Source organism: Blastomyces dermatitidis (assembly GCF_000003525.1).
Source record: "Blastomyces dermatitidis ER-3 genomic scaffold supercont1.5, whole genome shotgun sequence".
Taxonomy (NCBI): Eukaryota; Fungi; Ascomycota; class Eurotiomycetes; order Onygenales; family Ajellomycetaceae; genus Blastomyces; species Blastomyces dermatitidis.
The window spans coordinates 1,959,361-1,979,623 of record NW_025544778.1 but is presented as its reverse complement, the minus strand read 5'-3'; the positions used below and the strand labels follow the sequence as shown (position 1 = coordinate 1,979,623).

The 20,263-nt window shown below is 46.7% G+C and overlaps 7 protein-coding genes across 7 annotated transcripts; 2 read left to right on the top strand and 5 right to left on the bottom strand.

Moving 5' to 3' along the window:
• Positions 1-136: 136 nt before the first annotated feature.
• BDCG_17065 (uncharacterized protein) lies at positions 137-9,119 on the top strand (the record flags this gene model as incomplete). Its single annotated transcript, XM_045426229.1, has 9 exons — positions 137-320; positions 406-4,749; positions 4,826-4,981; positions 5,039-5,310; positions 6,041-6,808; positions 6,874-7,966; positions 8,036-8,458; positions 8,581-8,941; positions 9,059-9,119. 9 exons carry the CDS (start codon positions 137-139, stop codon positions 9,117-9,119), a joined length of 7,662 nt encoding a protein of 2,553 aa, XP_045281124.1.
• A 1,234-nt stretch (positions 9,120-10,353) lies between these two features.
• On the top strand, positions 10,354-14,806 carry BDCG_05116 (dihydroxyacetone kinase). The gene is made up of 4 exons (XM_045420776.1): positions 10,354-11,649; positions 11,741-12,254; positions 12,333-12,970; positions 13,062-14,806. Exons 1-4 carry the CDS (start codon positions 11,643-11,645, stop codon positions 13,694-13,696), a joined length of 1,794 nt encoding a protein of 597 aa, XP_045276816.1. The 5' UTR covers positions 10,354-11,642; the 3' UTR covers positions 13,697-14,806.
• BDCG_05115 (uncharacterized protein) lies at positions 13,895-14,687 on the bottom strand. Its single transcript, XM_045420775.1, has one exon. It carries the CDS (start codon positions 14,488-14,490, stop codon positions 14,146-14,148), a length of 345 nt encoding a protein of 114 aa, XP_045276815.1. The 5' UTR covers positions 14,491-14,687; the 3' UTR covers positions 13,895-14,145.
• Positions 14,807-15,148: 342 nt separating the features above from the next.
• On the bottom strand, positions 15,149-16,029 carry BDCG_05114 (uncharacterized protein; the record flags this gene model as incomplete). Its single annotated transcript, XM_045420774.1, has 4 exons — positions 15,149-15,523; positions 15,573-15,826; positions 15,887-15,954; positions 16,013-16,029. The coding sequence occupies 4 exons, from the start codon at positions 16,027-16,029 to the stop codon at positions 15,149-15,151; spliced, it is 714 nt and encodes a 237-aa protein (XP_045276814.1).
• Positions 16,030-16,462: 433 nt separating this feature from the next.
• BDCG_05113 (small nuclear ribonucleoprotein Sm D2) lies at positions 16,463-18,181 on the bottom strand. The gene is made up of 4 exons (XM_045420773.1): positions 18,087-18,181; positions 17,922-17,954; positions 17,459-17,707; positions 16,463-17,330 (listed from the first exon to the last, which is right to left on the bottom strand). The coding sequence occupies exons 1-4, from the start codon at positions 18,104-18,106 to the stop codon at positions 17,288-17,290; spliced, it is 345 nt and encodes a 114-aa protein (XP_045276813.1). The 5' UTR covers positions 18,107-18,181; the 3' UTR covers positions 16,463-17,287.
• Positions 18,182-19,048: 867 nt separating this feature from the next.
• On the bottom strand, positions 19,049-19,513 carry BDCG_17064 (uncharacterized protein; the record flags this gene model as incomplete). Its single annotated transcript, XM_045426228.1, has 1 exon — positions 19,049-19,513. The coding sequence occupies one exon, from the start codon at positions 19,511-19,513 to the stop codon at positions 19,049-19,051; it is 465 nt and encodes a 154-aa protein (XP_045281123.1).
• A 144-nt stretch (positions 19,514-19,657) lies between these two features.
• On the bottom strand, positions 19,658-20,147 carry BDCG_17063 (uncharacterized protein; the record flags this gene model as incomplete). Its single annotated transcript, XM_045426227.1, has 1 exon — positions 19,658-20,147. The coding sequence occupies exon 1, from the start codon at positions 20,135-20,137 to the stop codon at positions 19,658-19,660; it is 480 nt and encodes a 159-aa protein (XP_045281122.1). The 5' UTR covers positions 20,138-20,147.
• Positions 20,148-20,263: the final 116 nt, after the last annotated feature.

The following is a 20,263-nucleotide window of genomic DNA, read 5'->3' as shown; positions in this document are numbered from 1 at the left end:
CTCAGTCGGTATTTAAGTTAAATAAACTAAATAACTAGCTAACGTTTCCGGGTCGCGTCCTGCTCAACCAACCAACAATTCATTCGTTCCGCAACACACCTTCGACAAGAGAACCTCTTGCCCATCCCTCTCCACAATGGATGGCGGTGACGAGCTGGATAGCCTGAGGGGCCTGTACCAGGACCTTTCTGCGCTGTCCAGGTCTGCTCTTCCGAACGTCGATAGACTCGTTTTTGAGCTGGAGGCAACCGTTCAAGACTTCAGAAAACTTCTCGACAAGCCGCCAAAGAAAAACGAAAGCCGCCAATCCGTACTCTCCGGTACTATACAAAGTTTTCTCTGCTTGAGCTCTGCTTGAGCTCTGCTTTAGCTTCGAGCTTTAACGCTAATTTCATTGTAAAATAGGCAAAATCACAGTCAACGATGTCGAATACTCTGTCAACGAACAATTCCAGCAGGACGTATTGCAAGTGGCAGATGCCCTGGATGTGGACGAAATAGAGGCAGCCGGTTATTTCTTGCGAGCGCAAGATGATGCAAAAAAATTAGACCGTCCGCCAGTTATGTGCACAATAATACGCTTTCACGAACGTCGATCGTTTCTTCTTGAATGCCTACGCTTAGTCCTGTCTGAGTCTTTCGAGGTTGAGAGGGAAGGCACACAGGCCATCATGCAGGATATTGTTGCGAAAATTCTCGAAATTCAAAATGGCCCCTTGCGAAATGCGTCCCTCTTCGCTAGAAAATGCATGGATTCTATGGCTGATATCGAAAAGTGGCTGGCGCGATTGTGCGATCTAGCCCAGAAGGCCACAATTGTTGGACAAGCTCAGGAATCAGATATTGAAATTATAGAATATCAGCGCACCAGCCTTGGGAAGGAACATGAGTCGATTGGTGCGATAATCTGCTATCTTTTCAAGGGCACTTTCACCAGCTCCGAAGATCTCCGCATACTACTGGACCGGCTAAGGAAGCTGGATAAATTCGACATGATATTAGTCCATTATATCCCAGCAATAATCTCATCGGTATCTCAGTACGGCTCTCCTGAAGGTTCGGGATCTCTTCGTGATGCAAGATCCCTGCATCAGGCCATTACATCTTCCAAAGATCCTCAGGACTGGGCTCTGACACAATTCCATGCTGCTACAACGGCATTCTGGCTTGCTGAATACGCGGGCTGGTATTTTGAATCCGGCTCTGCATCTCCCCTTCAAGGCGTTAGCCCCGAGAAGGAGGCCGCAGATCTCTCTAAATCTTTTATTACGGCGCTTGACGATGGGGCCTTGGAGTTTATGCTGCAGGTCTGTGGCGGAGTCAGCCAGAACGAGTGGCGTGATCCAGCAAGAACCGAGTTGGTTAACCTGCTCCTCAAGGATAGTACACCCTTGACAGTGGAACCGGACTCGTCTTCTCCGTACTTTTATGCATTACTCATGGAGCACTTCGAGATATTTATCGAATCTCTCATTGCTAATATGCCGGATGCCATCAGAACACTGAAGTCCGAGGAAGATATTCAGCGTTTGGACCAAATAACGGCTCTGCGGGAAGGCCTAACCTCAAACTTGCACCGCGGCCCCATTGAAACACGCATGCATTTTGAAACATTGCTTGTGATAATGGCGTTTGCATTTGAACATAGGGTGGAGGCTGCGCAGGCATTTTGGACGGATCCAGAAGGAAATTTGTACGGATTTCTCCTATGGGCGTCGAAACGTCAAACTGTTCCTCGGGCGAGTGGCTTTTGTGAGATGCTTTGCTCCATCTCGGAAGGAGAAGAAAATTCTTTATCGGCACACAAATTCCTGTTAGATGAGGACAAAACCTCTGCGAAATTCAGGAGATCCACCTCGATGAGCTGGATTCAAATGATTGATGAACTACAGCTCTACGCTACTAAAGCTACGGAACGACCTGCAGCGGCACCTCCGTCAGTTTTTCGTATTCGGAAACTCGAGCCGGCCGAAATAGATGAACCTGAAAGTCCAGTGATGCTTACCTCGTACCTGAGGCTCATCAGCCACTTGTGTAAACAGAACTCGGAAATCCGGGAATGGATACTGCAACACCCAACTCTAAATCTTGTCAACATTCTTCTAACCCTATGTGACGCCCCCATTCCAGGTCACCTAAGATCCAGCATATTTGTCACTTTGCGGTTTCTGATGGTGGACAGGACATCGCTCCATGGAAACGAGATGTGGATTGCCCTTGACCAATGGATTTCCGGTTCAGGCTCCCAAACTTCTGCTCTCGCAAAAGTGCCCCTTGCAGCGAATTCGCCTGGATGGAACGAACGCCATGCCTTCCAAAAAATAACAGAAACTTTTGATCAAACTTTTTCCTTTGTTGAGCTCCTAGATACGCTAGCATCTCCTCCCATCGATTTGATGAATTCGCAGCTCTCTCTCCCATTTCCAGAATCATTAGGGTCTTCTTACCGAATGCCTGGCATAGAGCCCTATATCGACTTCGTCATCGGCCAAGCACTCGCTACTAGATGTATTGACCTTCATGAACCCCAGACTCGCCATCTACAATTGGCGTGCTTCAATTTTATCGTCACCTGTATTCAAAATTTTAACGAACACCTTATTTCAATCGTAAGCCAATCCTCTGTTCCACTAGATTCCGGCTTGCGGTCCTCTTCGCTAAACGCATACATTCGATTGCATCCATTCGCGAGAGTGATGGAGTGGTTATTTAACGAGGATGTTCTAAAGGCGATATTTGCAGCTGCCCATCAAAACATTGATGATGTGGCGAGGGCTATGTCTGATTCAATTATCCTTCGATCTTTGCTCCGCGGCATTGACGTTATGAACCTTATTATGGACCACCAGTCGACCTACTTCGATATCGTACGCCCGTTGATTAAATCTCAATCCAGACAAGCTGCAACTACTGTGGCCAACTCGTCCCTTGCATCGTTCGAAGACAGCGTCATTGGTAATCTTCGTGTAGTCACGGATTTATGCCTCTATTGCGGCACTGGTCACCCGCAATTAACTCTCGCTTCGCTGGCGCTTTTGGAGAAATTATCAAGCTCGCGGAAGTTAAACAAAGCTACTTCATCCACATTATCCCGTTGGCAGGCATCAAATCAGATAGTGGAGCTATTGAACACCGATGTCGAGGCAGATCGCATCGCCCGCTCCCTGGCCTCGCAAATGGGGATTGATATACGCGAACTAGAAAGCGGCCCTGGATCTGCCGGTTATCTTATCAAGCTAGGACTTGTGAACTTACTGGACCGCTGTCTTAGTATCAACCCTGAAAAGCCAAGTATGGCTCACTTACTTCTAGGGTTTTCTTGCCTCGGAAACACTCTTGATATCGCAGGAGGAAGTTTATTCCAAGATCAAATGTCGCTTTTACATGCTATCATCGAACTTGCCCGGAGCTACCCTATCGAGGTAGGTGGAACCATAGTGGATTGGATGGTGCATCTAAAAGAAGCGAGTTTCCGAGTGCTTCGGCATCTCTGGTCTTCGAAATTGTCATCAGCTCTGGTGCTACCAGAACTTCATAACAGGGGTTTCCTTGTTTCCCTCTTTTCAACTCAACCTCCTGTTGGTCCAGAGACCCTTTGGAATAATTTGCAAACTTCCGATCCAGAGTTTTGGTACTTGGCGTCATCTGCTTCGCTCTCAGAGTTCCTTAGCTATCGAAGCATGCTTTTTGACTACGCTGTCACAGAAATTCGCTCCATTTCGAACCACGGGGCCCCGTCTCTGCAGAGGGATACCCTAGCCACCTTACTGGGAAGCTCCGTCGATGAAAGCAATCGTTCTTTTACCCATGCCTCCTTCTTTGATCTTTTTGACTTCGCAGATTTGGACATAGACGACATAAAACCCCCACCCAATATGAAATTCTTTCACGACATTAACCTAGATATTTGCGCCAAGCCTCAGGGCGATGGTACTTTGATCCTTTACGACCTTGATAGTGTGAGAGAGCTTCTTGACTTCACAAAGCAAGATTTTCTGCAAGCCGGACTGGTGACGGCGCAAGATGAGGAACAACTCGTGGCCGAACGAGAGAGTATATTGCTCTTCCTCCACGCCCATAATCAAAGTAGGAAGATTCGAGTAAACCGCTGCTCAGCTGTCCGATCGTGGGCCGAACTTGCTACCACGATCATCGTTATGTGCGATATGGACGCAGGTCAAAGATCGATGTTGATATTGCACATCCTGCAGGTTATTCTTCCGAAACTCGAGAGCTCTGTCGTAGATAATACGTCAGAGGCCATTGAATTAGGGCGTTTGGCGGAATCATTGCTAGAAAAGCTTGGTTCTGGTCCTTCCACCGAAAGTTCCAACAAGGGAGCTGATATCATAGACGAACGACTTTACCATCTCTTCCAAACATGTCTTTGTGGGATCCCTCTGGCTCTCGAAAACAGCCCCTTGAGAGAATGTCTTTACAACATATGCTCTCAATACTTATCGCGCATTACCCGCAATGGATCCGAACACAAGCGCTTTGGAAACCACTCACAACAGGTTGTCAAGGCTTCTGGTTCATCACTCGTAGAGGTTGTGTGTGACGATGCTTATTCAGGACAAGAAACCTGCAGAATATCCGCCCTGCTCTTACTGAATCTTCTTGCTGTTCTTGATCGCCAGCAGTCTTCATCTCTGCTCATAGATCTGATTGCCCAATCGAACCATCTCGCCATGTTTGTAGATGTTGTCGGAGCGATACCCTCAGAGTTCCGCAATGCACCAGCCAGTGGTAAGTTAATATGTGCCTTCTCTTCGATATCACGCCTAGCCCGTTGCTTTCCGCCGTCTAACATCATATTTTTCAGAAACTTCGCGTCTACTAGTTTACTACGATGCCCATTTATCATTACTTCAGCAGCTTTCTCAGTCACGACTTGGAGCAGAGCGCATATTGGATGCGGGCTTGTTCCAAGCTATTAAAGAGTCCCAGCTTTTTGCTACTGACCCTGATATTGGAATCGGTAAAAGTCGTCTTCACCTTTAAACTATGATGTGATACCTGACTCAATAAATTTCAGATATCGACAACCCAGACGCTCTCCGGAAATATTATGACCTGCTTCTCGCTGTGATGCGCGTGGTTGTATCAGCCGTTTTTGCGCGTGGCTTACACAACCAACAGGTATTTGACCAAACGCGCACTTTCCTTTCAGGAAATCGACAAAGCATGGTTGGAATATTTAAGCGGTATGCAAAAATCGGTGGACTGGATAGAGGGGAGGCTAGTGAAACTCTGGATGACCTAGTTAAATCATATGTCGCACTAATTGATGCTGTTGGATTTCTTGAAGTAAGTCTCCCTTCTCCTTCTTTTCTTTTCTGCTATTTGCTTGCTGAGAGAGGGATATTGATGCCAACTATTTGCCTCAGTTCGAGGAAGAGCAGTCGACTGAAAGATCAGGAACGATGTTATTTTCGTAGATGTCCGTATGTCTGTACAACAGTTCGAGGGCCCGCTAGAGGTTCCTGTGGAGGAGGCATTTAGAATAGGATAAAAAACTTACATGATAGCTCTGGTGGCCTTTCTGTCCCAAGCTCTGTCATTTCTTCGCCCCCTTTTAATTGCGTTGCTTGCTAGCATGATGTGTAACTAATAAATAAGAGGCAAATCTGGTGCAAAGAACTGGCATTACTTCTATATGCGGTTTGATGAGCAAACATATAAGTCATCTTCCATCTTCTTTCATCTCTCTTCTTTCTCATCATCTTCTATCATTGCATCCATCAAAGCTTCACAAATCTGCACTGGCTGGTATCCATCCCATCTCTTTATTTTTGCCAGTGGGAGCTCTCAATCGCCTCGGCCAATCGGAGCGCTACAGCTATCTCCGTCTGGCGGTTAAGGTCAAACAACGTCAAAACTAAGCCTCCCTCTCAAGAACCTCGGATTGCATTTCCAACCCGTTAGAAGAGGTAACATATTCACACTATTATGATTATGCCCTTTTCTGGACCCTTTGTTTGATTTTATGACCAAGGCTAAGATCTGATGGACTTTGGATATCAATCGAGAAAAATAGATGCAGCATTCTACTAGGCCTGCACCGAGGGGCGGGAACAACAAGTCTGTAGGCAAGCGGAAACATACTGACCAAGACCCTGAACACCGCGAGGACCTGGCACGAAAACAGACGACTATAACGGACTTGTTTGAGAACGGTGGGAATAACGTATCCAAAAACGGTAGAGTGGAGCTTCTGTCACCCAACTCCAAGCGCGTGAGGCGAGATATATCGCATCCCCAAACCGCAGCCGCTTCCACCTCCACCTCCCCCCACCAACCCATCGCAGTCGAGAAGATGTACACATTCCCACAGAACAATACCGATTTGAAATCACCTACTAGTACAGCTGGACTGAATCCATCGCCTTCGAATTCAAATGGTGCCACCCAGACGACATCGCGCGCCTTCAATTGCATGGCAAGGCCCAGCAACTTCACGCCACACACGGGAGCTAAGAAGCTCGTTGTCAAAAATCTACGGGCCATACCGCGTCTGGATCAGGATCTATATTTCGAAAAGGTCTGGTCGCAACTGGACTCCGCTTTGACGGCAATCCTCACAGGTCAGAAGCCAGAACAGTCGCTTGAGGAGCTTTACAGAGGGGCTGAGAATGTATGCCGGCAAGGGAAGGCTGCGGTTCTGGCCAAAAGACTGCAAGTCCGCTGCGAGGAACACGTATCCGGGACTTCCCTGAAGACCCTACTAGCGAGAGCCGCGGACGGTAATGACGTTGATATCTTGAAATCGGTTGAGGAAGCTTGGTCTACTTGGAATACCCGTTTGGTATGTGGTTCTCTTCCCACGATCAAGTTCTGCGTGATACAAATATTGACTATTCGCCGTCCTAGGTTATAATACGTTCCATTTTCTACTACTTAGACCAATCCTTCCTACTCCATTCAGCAGACAACCCAGTCATTTACGAGATGGGCTTAATCCAATTCCGCAAGGCGATCTTCTCCAACGATATACTGCGACCTCGAATCTTGCAAGGAGCTTGCCAACTGATCGAACTTGACAGGGAGGAAGACAGCTCGGCAGTTGACCCGAACTTACTCAGGCGTGCCGTCAAACTATTTCATGACCTGGGTGTCTACAAGAAGCATTTCGAACCATGCATGCTTCAAGCCTCAGACAAATACATCGCTAGTTGGGCTGGTAAGCAAGCATCTCATTGTGGGCTTGCCACCTACGTGGAAAGATGTCATCTCCTGGCCGACCGTGAGATGGCTAGGTGTGATCTATTCGCACTGGATAGGAGTACCAAACAAAGCATCTCTCAAATGCTAGATCGTTATTTGGTTTCAGACCACACCAATCTCCTAATTAAGGAGGATGATATCATCGAACTTCTAAGCAAGAATGACAAAGCTCCTCTGGAACAGTTATACACGCTACTACAACGACAAGATCTGGGGCCTAAAGTGAAACCAGCATTCTCCGCGTATATTATTAGAGAAGGGTCTGGTATCGTATTTGATCAGGAGAACGAAGATAAGATGGTTGTGAGGCTCTTGAAATTCAAGGAAAATTTGGACAAAATATGGAAGGATGCGTTCCACAAAGATGAAGCCTTAGGCCATAGTCTTCGAGAGGCCTTCGAGAATTTTATCAATGAAACAAAGCAGACAGGGTCGAGCTGGGGTACTGATAACCCAAAACCCGGCGAAATGATCGCAAAATACGTTGATATGCTACTTAGAGGAGGTGTCAAGGCTATCCATGGCCTGGATGGAGAATCAAAGAGCGGGAGCGCAGCCTTGGTTGATGAAGATGCGGAAATCAACCAAAAGTTGGACCAGGTTTTGGATCTTTTCCGTTTCGTCCATGGGAAAGCTGTTTTCGAAGCCTTCTACAAAAACGACCTTGCCCGTCGTCTTCTTATGGGTAGAAGCGCCAGTGATGAAGCCGAAAAGAGCATGCTTGCACGACTCAGATCAGGTTCGTATATTACAGTCCTCGCCCTAGCCCCTAACAGATATCTTTACTAATAACTCTGAAAACGTCTAGAATGTGGATCGAATTTCACTCATAACCTTGAGTCGATGTTTAAGGACATGGATCTTGCGCGGGACGAAATGGCCTCGTATAACGCGCTTCTAGGACCAAAGAGAGACAGACCGAAGATGGACCTAAACGTAAACGTTATATCAGCAGCTGCATGGCCAACATATCCAGATGTGCAGTTGAAAATACCAAAGGACATATCCAGCGCGTTGAATGGTTTCGAGCAGTTCTACAATAACAAGTACAATGGTAGAAAACTTCACTGGAAACATTCTCTTGCCCACTGTCAGTTAAAGGCGAAGTTTCCGAAGGGGAACAAGGAAATTGTCGTCAGCTCGTTCCAAGCTGTTGTTCTTCTCCTGTTCAACGATGTGGAGGATGATGCCACTTTGTCATACGTTGAAATCAAGGAAGCTACCGGCCTGTGTAAGTTCTATATATATATATATATATATATATTGTCTTCCCCTATTCTTTCCAAGTTAAAACATCTCACAATGTCACCCTCCCTTTACTATCCGCTTGGCTAACTCCAGCCCTCATCCCAGCTGATATCGAATTGAAACGAACCCTCCAATCCCTGGCCTGCGCCAAATATCGGGTCTTGACAAAGCGCCCAAAGGGCCGAGACATCAACGACGATGACATATTTACTTTTAATTCGAACTTCTCGGACCCCAAGATGCGCATCAAAATCAATCAGATCCAACTCAAGGAGACCAAACAAGAGAACCAGAGCACGCATGAGCGTGTTGCGGCAGACCGGCATTACGAGACACAGGCAGCCATCGTCCGAATTATGAAAGCACGCAAAGTCATCACACATGCGGAGCTGTTGGTGGAAGTAATTAATAAAACGAAGAGCAGAGGTGTGCTGGAGCCTGCTGGGATCAAAACTAATATTGAAAAGTGAGTTTTCTTATAAAAAATGACTCCTCACTGACTCTTTCTATGTCCATCCCCCAGCCGTTGGTCCTTTTGTAATTACCGGGTATAAACTAACGTACGATTCTTCGCTATTTCTAGGCTCATTGAACGGGAATACATAGAACGGGAAGAAGGAAACAAATACCGATACCTAGCTTGAAATTGGAATGCTCGGTTTTTTTTTTTTTTTTTTTTTTTTTTTTTTTTTTTTTTTTTTGCTTCTAATTCTGTCTTGGGGGATATCTATGCAGGAGGTTCATTGCTGGAAAACGAATCAACTAAATCTTCATCCATGTCTGTGCCAGACCTTCTCTCCTATTTTATCGAGCTTGTCATTTGAAACCCCCCCTTTTTTTTATTTTCCGCGCCTGGTATCGTTTCTTTTTGAATCACGTTGACATACATTTTGAAAGGAAGAAGCAAGAAGGCGAACGACAATCTCGCGCTACTAATGATGATAATGATGATGAACCCACCTTCCCACTACTTTTTTAGTATTTCTTTTTTGTCGTTCTTTGATATTGCTTCTTTCGCTTGCGCATAACAGGAGGGGAGCATAATGGAATGAGGGCGCTTGTGAGAAAATAGTTTCGGAAGAGCGGCAGTTACGGGATTAGGGATGCATGAAAGTTCTGGATGTGTTCCTCGTTTGTTTGTTTGAAGCATCCCCTTTTGCCTCTTTTGTTTGTCTCTTTCGTTTTCCTCTCATTCAGATTCCCACGCATTTTATTCCCACCATTTCTGGGATAGAAAATTTTTCTCCAAATCGATTGAACGATGTCCAGATTTATACACACCACCACTTGCATAACCACACCACACCACCGCTAGTAAAAATCGAGTTTAGCTCAATAATCGACTTTCCATCAATTAATACGTAAAAAAACTAGAAAGCTTATGTTCACAAAGAAATCACTGCTTGCCCATCTGCCATCACTGCGGTGGCAGAGGGGTCTACAGTAGAGGGTAGCAGTACTGCACCTCCTCATTCCTTCTTCTCAGGGGCTGTAGGATGTGATCAGCTTATGAGCCGAGAGTCTACTACTGTACATGTAAGGCTCCTTCACACACAAACGCTACCGGCTCAAATTGCTGGGGAATAAACAATACTCCACATATCTATCCACTTTATGTCATAAGTCACAGGAGGAGAGGTCGAAAACGGAGTTGTGGAGTAGTCGAGTGCCCTCTATAGATACCTGAGAGAAGCGGGAGTGAACAATAGTATTGAGAGGTGTTCTTTACGCTGCCAAACCAGAAGCAACATAGTTGACTACTCGTGGACAAGTTTATTGTGATCAGATGAATGTTTTCGGCGCTGTCCAGATTTACTAGGGGGTTGGATCTATATATAGCGGTTCTCGAAGAGTTCCATGCGCCGGAAATGCCTAAAATGGCAATCCGATAGGCGATGTTCTACGGATGGGGCTCTGTGACGCGTTCGTCACGTCAAAACATCAGGAATTCCAAGTTCATACAAAAAACTCCATGTGCTTTGGCCTTCATGTGGCTTTCCCTAGCTTTTCCCTGTGCAGTGTGACGCGTCTGGCTGTTTTCGGCTCTCCCCTCTCCCCTCTCTCCCTCGTATTGTCTACGCTTCTATCCCTTTTGTCACACTTAAAACCGAATATAATATATATATTGCTCGTCGGAGTCTATGTATATGGTGGTACAGTAACTAGCACAGCTCTCAAGAGCCCTCGGCCGAGAATTCCATCGTATCGGGAGACCGACATCGGTTCATTATTGTACTGAATCTCTCGATCAATTGTAATAATACGACAACAATGTCAAGAATGCTCGACTGGACTGGACTTGATTCCATTCTCCCGCCAGTGGCAACCCGCAAATTCATCCCACTTGCCTTCCAGTGTTGACTAAGCAGGCCGTACCCCCACCAAACGCGGGCTCCAGCTGAAGCGGCGTATCTGACAGTACAGCAATTAATTACACCGTAGCTCAAAAATACCGGCAATGAAAGGTGCTGCCGTGCCAAGACTCCGCGTCTCTGCTGCGTTACCGGCGCAAAACGGCTTTCTGCGCGCGAAACGGCCGAGGATATTTATATTGCTCAGGCCGCCAGTGACATCGGGGCTATCACAAGCGCATATAAGTGCCCAATATCAAGACTTTCGAGACCAGGTATGGAACAATAATAAATGCAGGGGTATCTCGGGACCGTTCTTGGCTGTATCGTACATACCATACAACTTAGCAACCCTGCTCTGATAAAACACTGAGGAAGCTATAGGTAGTGTGGGGGGAGGATTGGGCATCCGCATCCCAGCGTATGTATGTTATGCGCGGGAAGTATTACACCAAGTATTCTTGGGTGACTGTGGGGGCTGATATTGCATGGTGTCTGCTGGGTTCGATATAAGAATAACAATACAAGAAGATCCCCGTCCTCTTCCCCTCCTCCAGCCCCTCTCCTCCTCCTCCTCCTCCTCTTCGTCTTGCTCTTCCTTTCAACTCGCGCACTCTTTTATACCCTCTTCCATTCTCTATATTTCTCTAATAATTGTTTGTGCCTGGTTTTGCTCTTACTTGTGCTGTAATTCAAATACCCTTGCGGTTTACTGTTGCTCCTTGCCTCCGCGAATCTGGTCAGGTCAAGGACATCAAAAAATTACTTGTCCCCTCCATATAGAGAGCAGACCAAGACCCCAATTCTACCTTCAAAATGCAGAGTATGTTGCTTTCCTCCTATAGATCGACAGACGGACATATCACTGCACTATATCTATGGCCACAATGCTGACCTTTTACTCCTCCATGAAGCCAAACACTTCTTCGCCGATCCCACCCAGGTTGTCAACTCCGCCCTCGCATCCCTCACCCTCACAAACCCCTCCCTCGCATTCGACCGTCCCAACAAGATTGTATATCGTCGCCCTACCTCAGATTCCTCCGCAAACCCAAAAGTCTCCATTGTCTCCGGCGGTGGTTCCGGCCATGAACCCGCTTTTGCTGGCTACGTGGGCAAGGGCCTCCTAACCGCCTCCGTGGCTGGTACTATATTCGCCTCCCCTTCCGCTGAGCAGGTCAGGACTGCGGTTATGGAGCGCATTGAAACCTCCAAAGGTGTCTTTATTATCTGTATGAACTATACCGGTGACGTCATGAATTTTGGGATGGCGGTGGAGAAGGCGAAAGCGGCGGGGATCAAGACAGAGTTCTTTGCAGTTGGTGACGATGTCGGTGTTGGAAGAGCAAAGGGTGGTAAGGTTGGCAGGAGAGGTATTGGAGGCGGTATTCTGGTATTGAAGATTGTAGGCGCGCTTGCGGAGTCAGGGTAAGTTATGGACGCTGTCCAAGTATCACCTTTTCGAGTTATCAAATGAGTTACGTTGTTAACATTTAATATTTATAGCGGGTCTCTGGATGATGTATATCGAATCGCACAGCTTACTGCGGAGAACACTGTCACTCTTGGAGCTTCGCTCGAACATGTCCATGTTCCTGGACGAGAAATTCCAGATCCCAATTCCGACGAAATGATACCCAAAGATGAAATTGAAGTGGGAATGGGAATCCACAATGAGCCAGGCTCCCATCGAATCAAAGCTAACGGAGAAGAACTAATCAAGGGAATGCTTGTCCAGCTGCTGGATCAGAATGATCAGGATCGTGCGTTCTTAAAATACTCCGCTTCAGACAAATTTGTCCTCCTCGTGAACAACCTTGGAGCCGTGAGCACACTGGAGTTATCCGCGGTAACTGCTGAGGTTACAGCCCAGCTGGAGCGGGATTACCAAATCAAACCTGTCCGCACAATCCAGGGAACCTTCTTGACCAGTCTAAATGGAATGGGATTCAGCATCTCCCTTCTTAGACTAGCTGACACGGGTCTTGGGCCCGGGAAATCGCTTCTAGATCTTCTAGATGCCCCCTCTGAAGCCGTTGGTTGGTCAGCTCCCGTGGCAACTTCGACTTGGGAAAATCAATCAGATGCTACATACGACACCAAGAAAGCAGTTGTCGCTGAAGAAACCCCCTCCAACCTCAAACGTACGCCTTTCACACCACCCCCCCCCTTTTTTTTTTTCTAAACCCCCTTGCCCCATCCACTAACCCCTACTGACACAATCGAGCCCTCCAGTCGATCCCTCCGTCCTCAAAAAAGCCCTAGCAGGCGGGCTTAACCGCGTAATCGACGCCGAACCTCTTGTAACCAAATACGACACCATCGTCGGCGACGGTGACTGCGGCGTCGGCCTCAAGCGCGGCGCGGAAGCCATCCTCTCCTTCCTCAACGACCCCTCCCCCACCACCCCGCTAACAGACGACCTCGTCACCTCTATCAACAAAATCATCCCCATCGTCGAAAACGTCATGGACGGCACCAGCGGCGCTATCTACGCCATCTTCCTCAACGCCCTCGCCCACAGCATCCGCGAACAAGCTCCAGCATCCCCAACCCCCGTCACTGCCAAGGAATGGTCCACCGCGCTTCACCACTCCCTGCGCGCGCTGGGGAGATACACCCCCGCGCAAGTCGGTGATAGGACGTTGATTGACGCTCTTGCGCCGTTCGTTACGACGCTGGCGGAGTCGGGCGATCTGGGTGCGGCTGCAAAGGCTGCGGAAGATGGCGCGGAGGCCACGAAGCATATGAAGGCTAGTTTGGGCCGGTCTGTATATGTGGGTAGTGAGGAGGAGTGGATTGGGAAGGTGCCGGATCCGGGAGCGTTTGGGCTCGCGCAGTTTTTTGGGGGGCTTACGGATGCTGTGTAGATTTAAGCGCTTATTTAACTAATAGCTAAATAGCTAACTAGGTTGTTTTAAATGCACAACACGAGTTTTAATGGAGGTTTTTTTTCCTTCTACTTTCTCTTAAAGAAAATGCAAATACAAATTTAATCTATTTATGTTGGAACAAAACAACGGATCGATCCTTAAGGTGGGGATAACACATCTTAAGATCATATGTCACGCACCCGGACCCCTATTTCATTCGTGGGACTCATTTGATATATACTTCGTTGTCTTTCGACCATGATAACTGCAAAATCGTGTATCCGATATTTAATCGAAACCATATAGATATAACAACATAATTCCAATCATCGCTCATCAACAATTACAATACCCACTTACCCCTTAATCAAAAGAACATCCAACCCCAAAGCCCACAACAACCTCCCAACCTCCCAACCTCCCCCAAACCCGAAACCCGTGCAGCCCTAGACTTCGCACCGCCCACACTCCCCCTCACAAACCCCAACGTGGCATTCCACTCTGGCACCGACCTCCCAAAAGCAACCGATCCGACCTCTCTTCATCAATCGACCCTTATTACCTAGGATGAAAAGCCCGGACATGACCACCTGCGCCACGCGCGCGTTGAAAGAGCCCGAGACCCGGGGCACGAGGACGGGGTCACCAGCCCAGTCTCCTTGTATTCTCTTGATGGGGCTGAGGAGGGAGCCGCCGTGGAGGAGAATAGTCGGTATCGGAGATGCCGGTGCAGATGCGCTGTAGGCGGGTTTATCATTGTTGTTATTGTTGTTGCTGGGCATGTTGGTCATATCGTAGATCCATATGGGCCCATGGTTGCCGAGCTGTTTGAATAGATGGTTGGTAAAAAATCATTTCAGTATCTAACCGATGCACTGGTTTGTTGCTTGAAAAAACAAACGACGTACGCCATCCCGGTATAAGGATGGATCTCCTGGCAGTTGGAGTAACTGGCATGCCTCAATGGAGAAGCTGTGAAGAGATCCAGGGAGTGATTTACTTCCGCTGCAATCCAATATAGAGAGCAGCTTCAATAAATATGTGCTGGAAATCAATAAATCCAGACATAGATCCCAAAGCGGGATATCTAGTTCACTTGTAGAAAAGGGCTCCGGATAACAAAATATGTGATTGAACCTGAAGCGGCTTCCATTCAAGAGAACACAGCAACATACCATACAAAAAGAATGCGTAAGGGAACTTGCTTCAGGCACCATATGATCCTTCAGAGAGCCTTCTAGAGGCACTTTGCTGATTGATCGTTTTCAACTGTTCTGCTATGCGTTCACTGTTCCGTGCAATACTAGGCCATCACCAATCCGTTTACTGAACTGCCCTGCGGGTTTAATGTCGTTCAGCGAAACATCCACTGATCTCTATTTTATACACTGATTTGGGTCATAGCTCATGTATTTTGGCCCGCTTATCCGCAGTAAGACAAAGTGATTTTCACGTCACCAGCTTCAATACCAAATCAGAGCCAAGCTCTGCATTCCAGTCCAACAGTGAACGGAGTTCCCCATCACCATAAAGCAGAGTTCTGGCTTTGCAAGCAGCGTAATGAACAACCAAGTCGCGGTGAGGAGATCCACCGCCTGGCTCATCCCGACTGGTGTGCTCATATGTAAATTCTATGAGCTCTAGTATCTGCGAAGTTGTATTTTTGTCGAGGGAGAAAACACAGAGGTCTCGGTGTAGAGACTTCAGGCACTTTGCCCTCAAGGTGTCGACAAGATATTTCGTCGCAAAAACGTATAGTTTGGCATGGAACAGAACGTCAGGCTCGGTTTGAGACAGATGCTGGCTCTCCTGCGAAATCCCGAGCTGTAAAGTTCTGTCACAGGTGGTTAAAGGGACAATTGTGGCAGGTTACCTCTTCCTGCCAAGGAGGGTCATTCCACTTGCATTTCTTCCCTTTCTTCCTGGAGTTCAGCCGATAAGAAGACTCCATAATGTGCACCTCAAATTCATTAGCCGGGGAAGGCTCAACAGTTTTGTGACCATATTCTGAATTCTCTGAAGACGTCAGGTTTGGCGTTGTGTAGGTACTGGTGTACAAGAACTCGCAAAACGTGAGAAAGCTGTCTTCCTCCACGTCCTCCAGGACCGCAAGCCGCGAATTCGATTCTTGCATCTAGCCATTATTGACCAATGCATAGAGAGGCTCTGAAATGTTTCGCACAGCACCTGCGTGGATCGTCAGGCTGGAACGGTCCTTGCCAATGAGAAATGTGAAGGCAGGGGTGCTGAAGATGCTATGACTGTTAGCATAAAAACTTGTGAGGCAGCTGAATGTTCAAGTACGATTCGTACCTTTTGTAATCAGCCATTTTCACACCAGATCAAGGGTTAGGCTTCCTTCCTCCAAGATATATTGAGAGATTAGAACACTGGCGGGCGCGGTAGTGAAATAAGTGTCATCCAGCAATCCCATAGAGCTCGCGATGATGGGGTGAGCCAGCTAGTCCAATGAAATCGCGACACAATTTATATCTGCAGTGACATGTCATCATGAGAAGGAGCAAAAGGAACAAAGCCATCTGCTATCTTTCATGGCTCTGATAGGATGGATATGTACTCTATTCCATCCTCTAGCCAGCTAGCATGAGCACCCCCTGACCTCCCGCAATTGTGCATGGTTGGACATATTATAGTTCTAAGGCTGGTAGTGAATGAGGCCCAATATCAAAATAATGTAGCACCTAAAGATATGTTAGAAATTGCGAAGGGTTATACTTTCACGGGTATCAGCATGTGGCACTTGGGATGTAGAGGCCAGTTATGATGCACTGGTGACAGTTCTATTTGTTTCATCTTTTTAATAGTATCAGTCGCAGTCACGAATGAACTTTACCATAAGCTTCCAGAAGACTTGGGAGATACGCGCAACAAAGAGTTGTTTGATTGTAGAAAGAATGGTGGTGCACGCAGGCCTCCACATGAGCCTTGTCGCTGCCTGAGATGTTGGCGGGGTTGGATGCTTTCCCAGGCTTCCCTCCAGACTCAATGTCTGGTTAAGTAAGTGGCAAACGTACTATGCCCCGGAAGTGGTTTTGAAAGAGAGACTTCAGAGATTAAGAGCGAGGGAGAGCAAACGGGCATTGCTATTGTATGCTTCTTTGCTTCTCACGGGTCGTTATATTTTTATTATTTATCCCATTTCCTTATTGCGCCTTGTAGATGTAAACACTGTGAACACAGAAGAAAAGCAGACGGGCGGGAAAGGCTGTTTGTAGAGTGTAAACCCCCTAAAAAAAATTCTCCGGACGCCAGAAACATGAAGGTTAAGTTTTGAAATTTGTGTCGATCGGATTCGTTACACGGCTTATTTTTATCCTTCCTTCGGTTGCTTCAGTCCGTAAGACGCCAGGGTACAGCCTTGTCCTGCAGAAAATAGATAAAAGGGAAGCTCCAAAGATTCATGAGGACTTGCCAACCCAAGCACATGGCATGGATATTGAGGCCTGCAATTGGGTATAATACAGAATGCATAAGTATTTTCTATCACGGCGGCCTGGTTGATGCCATCTTCCTCTCGTGGCTTGTAACCGCCGGGAAGCCGCAAGCGTTTGGTCGCATGCACATTATTCAACTCAACAGAACTAGGATGACAGAGTCCCCTCGTAGGAACCTATAATAGAAATGTCAAGGTTAGCAGGGCCGACCTAGGTAACACCTTGGAAGCCATTGACAAGTATAGGAACCATGTAATTCACACAGTTGCCAGTAGCTAGGAGGCATGTATTGGTTTGGACATACATCTTGCTAACAAAGCGATCCTTGTTGACGCCCTTGCCCTTTCCACCTTTGGGTTTCTCTGTCCACATCTCCTTTACATTCTCCAGGACCATGTTGCAGTGTCTATCGAATGCCTTGACTCTGGCTAATAACTTGCGGTTATTGCGACATGAGATCAAGACTTGGGCATGAGAGCGCGTTGCGGTTTGCAGAATGGACAAAGGACCAGAAGTGAGTTCATGTTCTTCCAATATCGAAACCTCGTATTCCCTATAGAGATAGGAACCGAATAGCAGGGTTAGCTTTTAGACGCGATAATGCTAAGGGTTGGTAGCAATTGAACAAAGCGATGAGGATGGATGCCAAGGATGGATAGGTGATGTTGGACAGGTGGGCGCGGGGAAAAGGGTGAGGAATGTCACAGGGAAGGTAGCGATGGCGTGGCGGTAAAGGTATATCCAAGGCGACGCCATTTATTACATACGTGAGTTCGCTGCGAGGCTTGTTAAGCAGGTCTCTGTGGGAATAGCAAGTGGTATCACGTTAGCCCATATATCTATCAAAAGGAAGAGACGAGAAGCTAGTATAGTATGCATCAAAAGGTGACGTATGACTCATGCGGGGGACAGCGGAAGAAGCTGCTGCTTACTGGATCTTCGTGTCCGACATGGTGAGAGCTGGGTATAAAAGGGAGCTGGAGGGAACGTCTGCGGCGTTAAGAATTGAACCTCGAGATATCGCAGCTTCTGGTGGTTTGATGTTGGACGCTGCCTGATCGAGCCTAGTGTCGGATATTTGTTTATGCGACCGCGTCCATCACGTGATTCAGACGCGTTCGAACCTTGCTTCGCCAAGATTTAGTGGAATATTCTGTGAGAGAGGTTGAACGTTGGTTGGTTGTTGTTGTTATCTTCAACTAGCAGCTAGTGGAAGCTAAATATATGTGTGTGAGTCACGTGGGTTAGGGCTTGTGTAGTAGCTCCAACACCCCCCCCATGCTACGCAGGCCAGTTAACTCACGCAGTCAAAAGCACCCAAATCATTCAAATATGCAATAAAAATTAATTACAAAATGTAGAGTCTAGTTTCCTCATAAGGACTAGCTCCATACATGAAAAAACATAAAAAACATGCAAGAAAGAACACTCAAATCCGTCCTTCCTGTATCTGTATTACCCCCTCAGTCATCCGAACACTGCGGGGTCTCATTTCTCATATTTTTGTCATTTTATTGTTATTGTTATCGTAGTTATCATATAGGCACACTCGGTGGCCTGGTTATAATGGGTTATTGTGGTTATCATATAGGCACACTCGGTGGCCTGGTTATCGTGGGTTATCATGGTTATCATATAGGCACACTCGGTGGCCTGGTTATCGTGAGTTATCATGGTTATCATATAGGCAGTCGGTGGCCTGGTTATCGTGGGTTATCATGGTTATCATGGGGTATCATCTTTATCCTGGGTTATCATATGGGCATTCAACAGCCCGGGTATCATGGTTATCGGTATCATGGTTATTGGTATCATGGTTATCATTTTAGTAGGCATGCTCAACAGTGGTGTATGTAGGCGCTGAGCTTTCATTATTATTCTTTGTTCTATCCTTTCAATTGACAGGACGCTTTTCAGGGTGTGTGAACCAGTAGTAAGGCTCTTCATGGCCATCCTGCTTGCAGTGGGTGCACTTCTTGTTGTTCTTCTTATTATTCTTATTCTTCTTGATGGTGTCTTTGGCATTCTTTGTGTCATCTCTGGCATTTTTGTCATTTAATGGCAGGTGGAGTAGTATATCCCTGCAGAGATCAAGGAAATCATCTTCTAGTGATGTGACATTATCATCCTTTGCTGCATAGTCCATGCGATCTCTGATAAAGGTTGACCACTTCTTGGTGAGGCTGTTGAGGAGCTTGTTGAAGAATATGAAGTTGGAGATATTAGCATATTCAAGGTGGATATACTCAACGCGGATTGCAAGCAGATGTTCTATGAACAAGTGGTTGAAGCCATCATAGGTGGCAGTTGCACTGATATCATTGAATTCCTTGGACAGGCAGGCTCTGCGGATTTCCATCTGTTCTGAAAAGGATGCTGCTATGGCATTTCATAGAGCAGCAGAACTTAGGGAATCTTGAGGTATAGTAAAAAGAGATTTGGCTTCAATAGAAACAGAAGACCATATAAAATTGTATAGCCAGGAGTTGCGTTCCTCCCAGAATCATTTCATATCCTTAGAGGCATTCTTCAAGGGCTTGCTAGTGAGGATATCTTCTGTATGAGATTGCTTAACAAGCAGGATCTCTTCCTTCCAAATGGGGTAATCAGATGTTGATTTGAGAAGACCTGGTTTTTGAAGGTATTTGACGCGTTCACGGAATTCTTGGAGGACTCTGCTCAGTGCAGGGATATCCTCATGATTCTGAAGATAAGCAGCAAGATCAGAGCTTAGATCATTGTCATCATTGGCAGTAGCTGTAGCAGTAGGATTGCTAGAAGCTCTTATCTGGTGTAGTTCTTCATTCATCTGGGCAATACGTCGCCTCAAGACAGCAGCTTCATCAGCCATATTGTCGTTATCTTGATTATTGTTATTGTGTGGTGGTTTTCTCGCGGTTATTGGGGTTGGAAAGGATCCAGGTGCAGTAGTTTGATTCTCTGGAGTCTCTTCGCGGTTGATCGATCTTGTATTGACAGGCATTTGGTATGGGGTATTTGAATGAAAAAAGCAGCTATTTGAAAAGCTTATTGTATGATTATTGCATGGTTATAATGCTTCGTAGAAGTGCAAGGGCTTCATAACCTGTGAGAGAGGTTGAATGTTGGT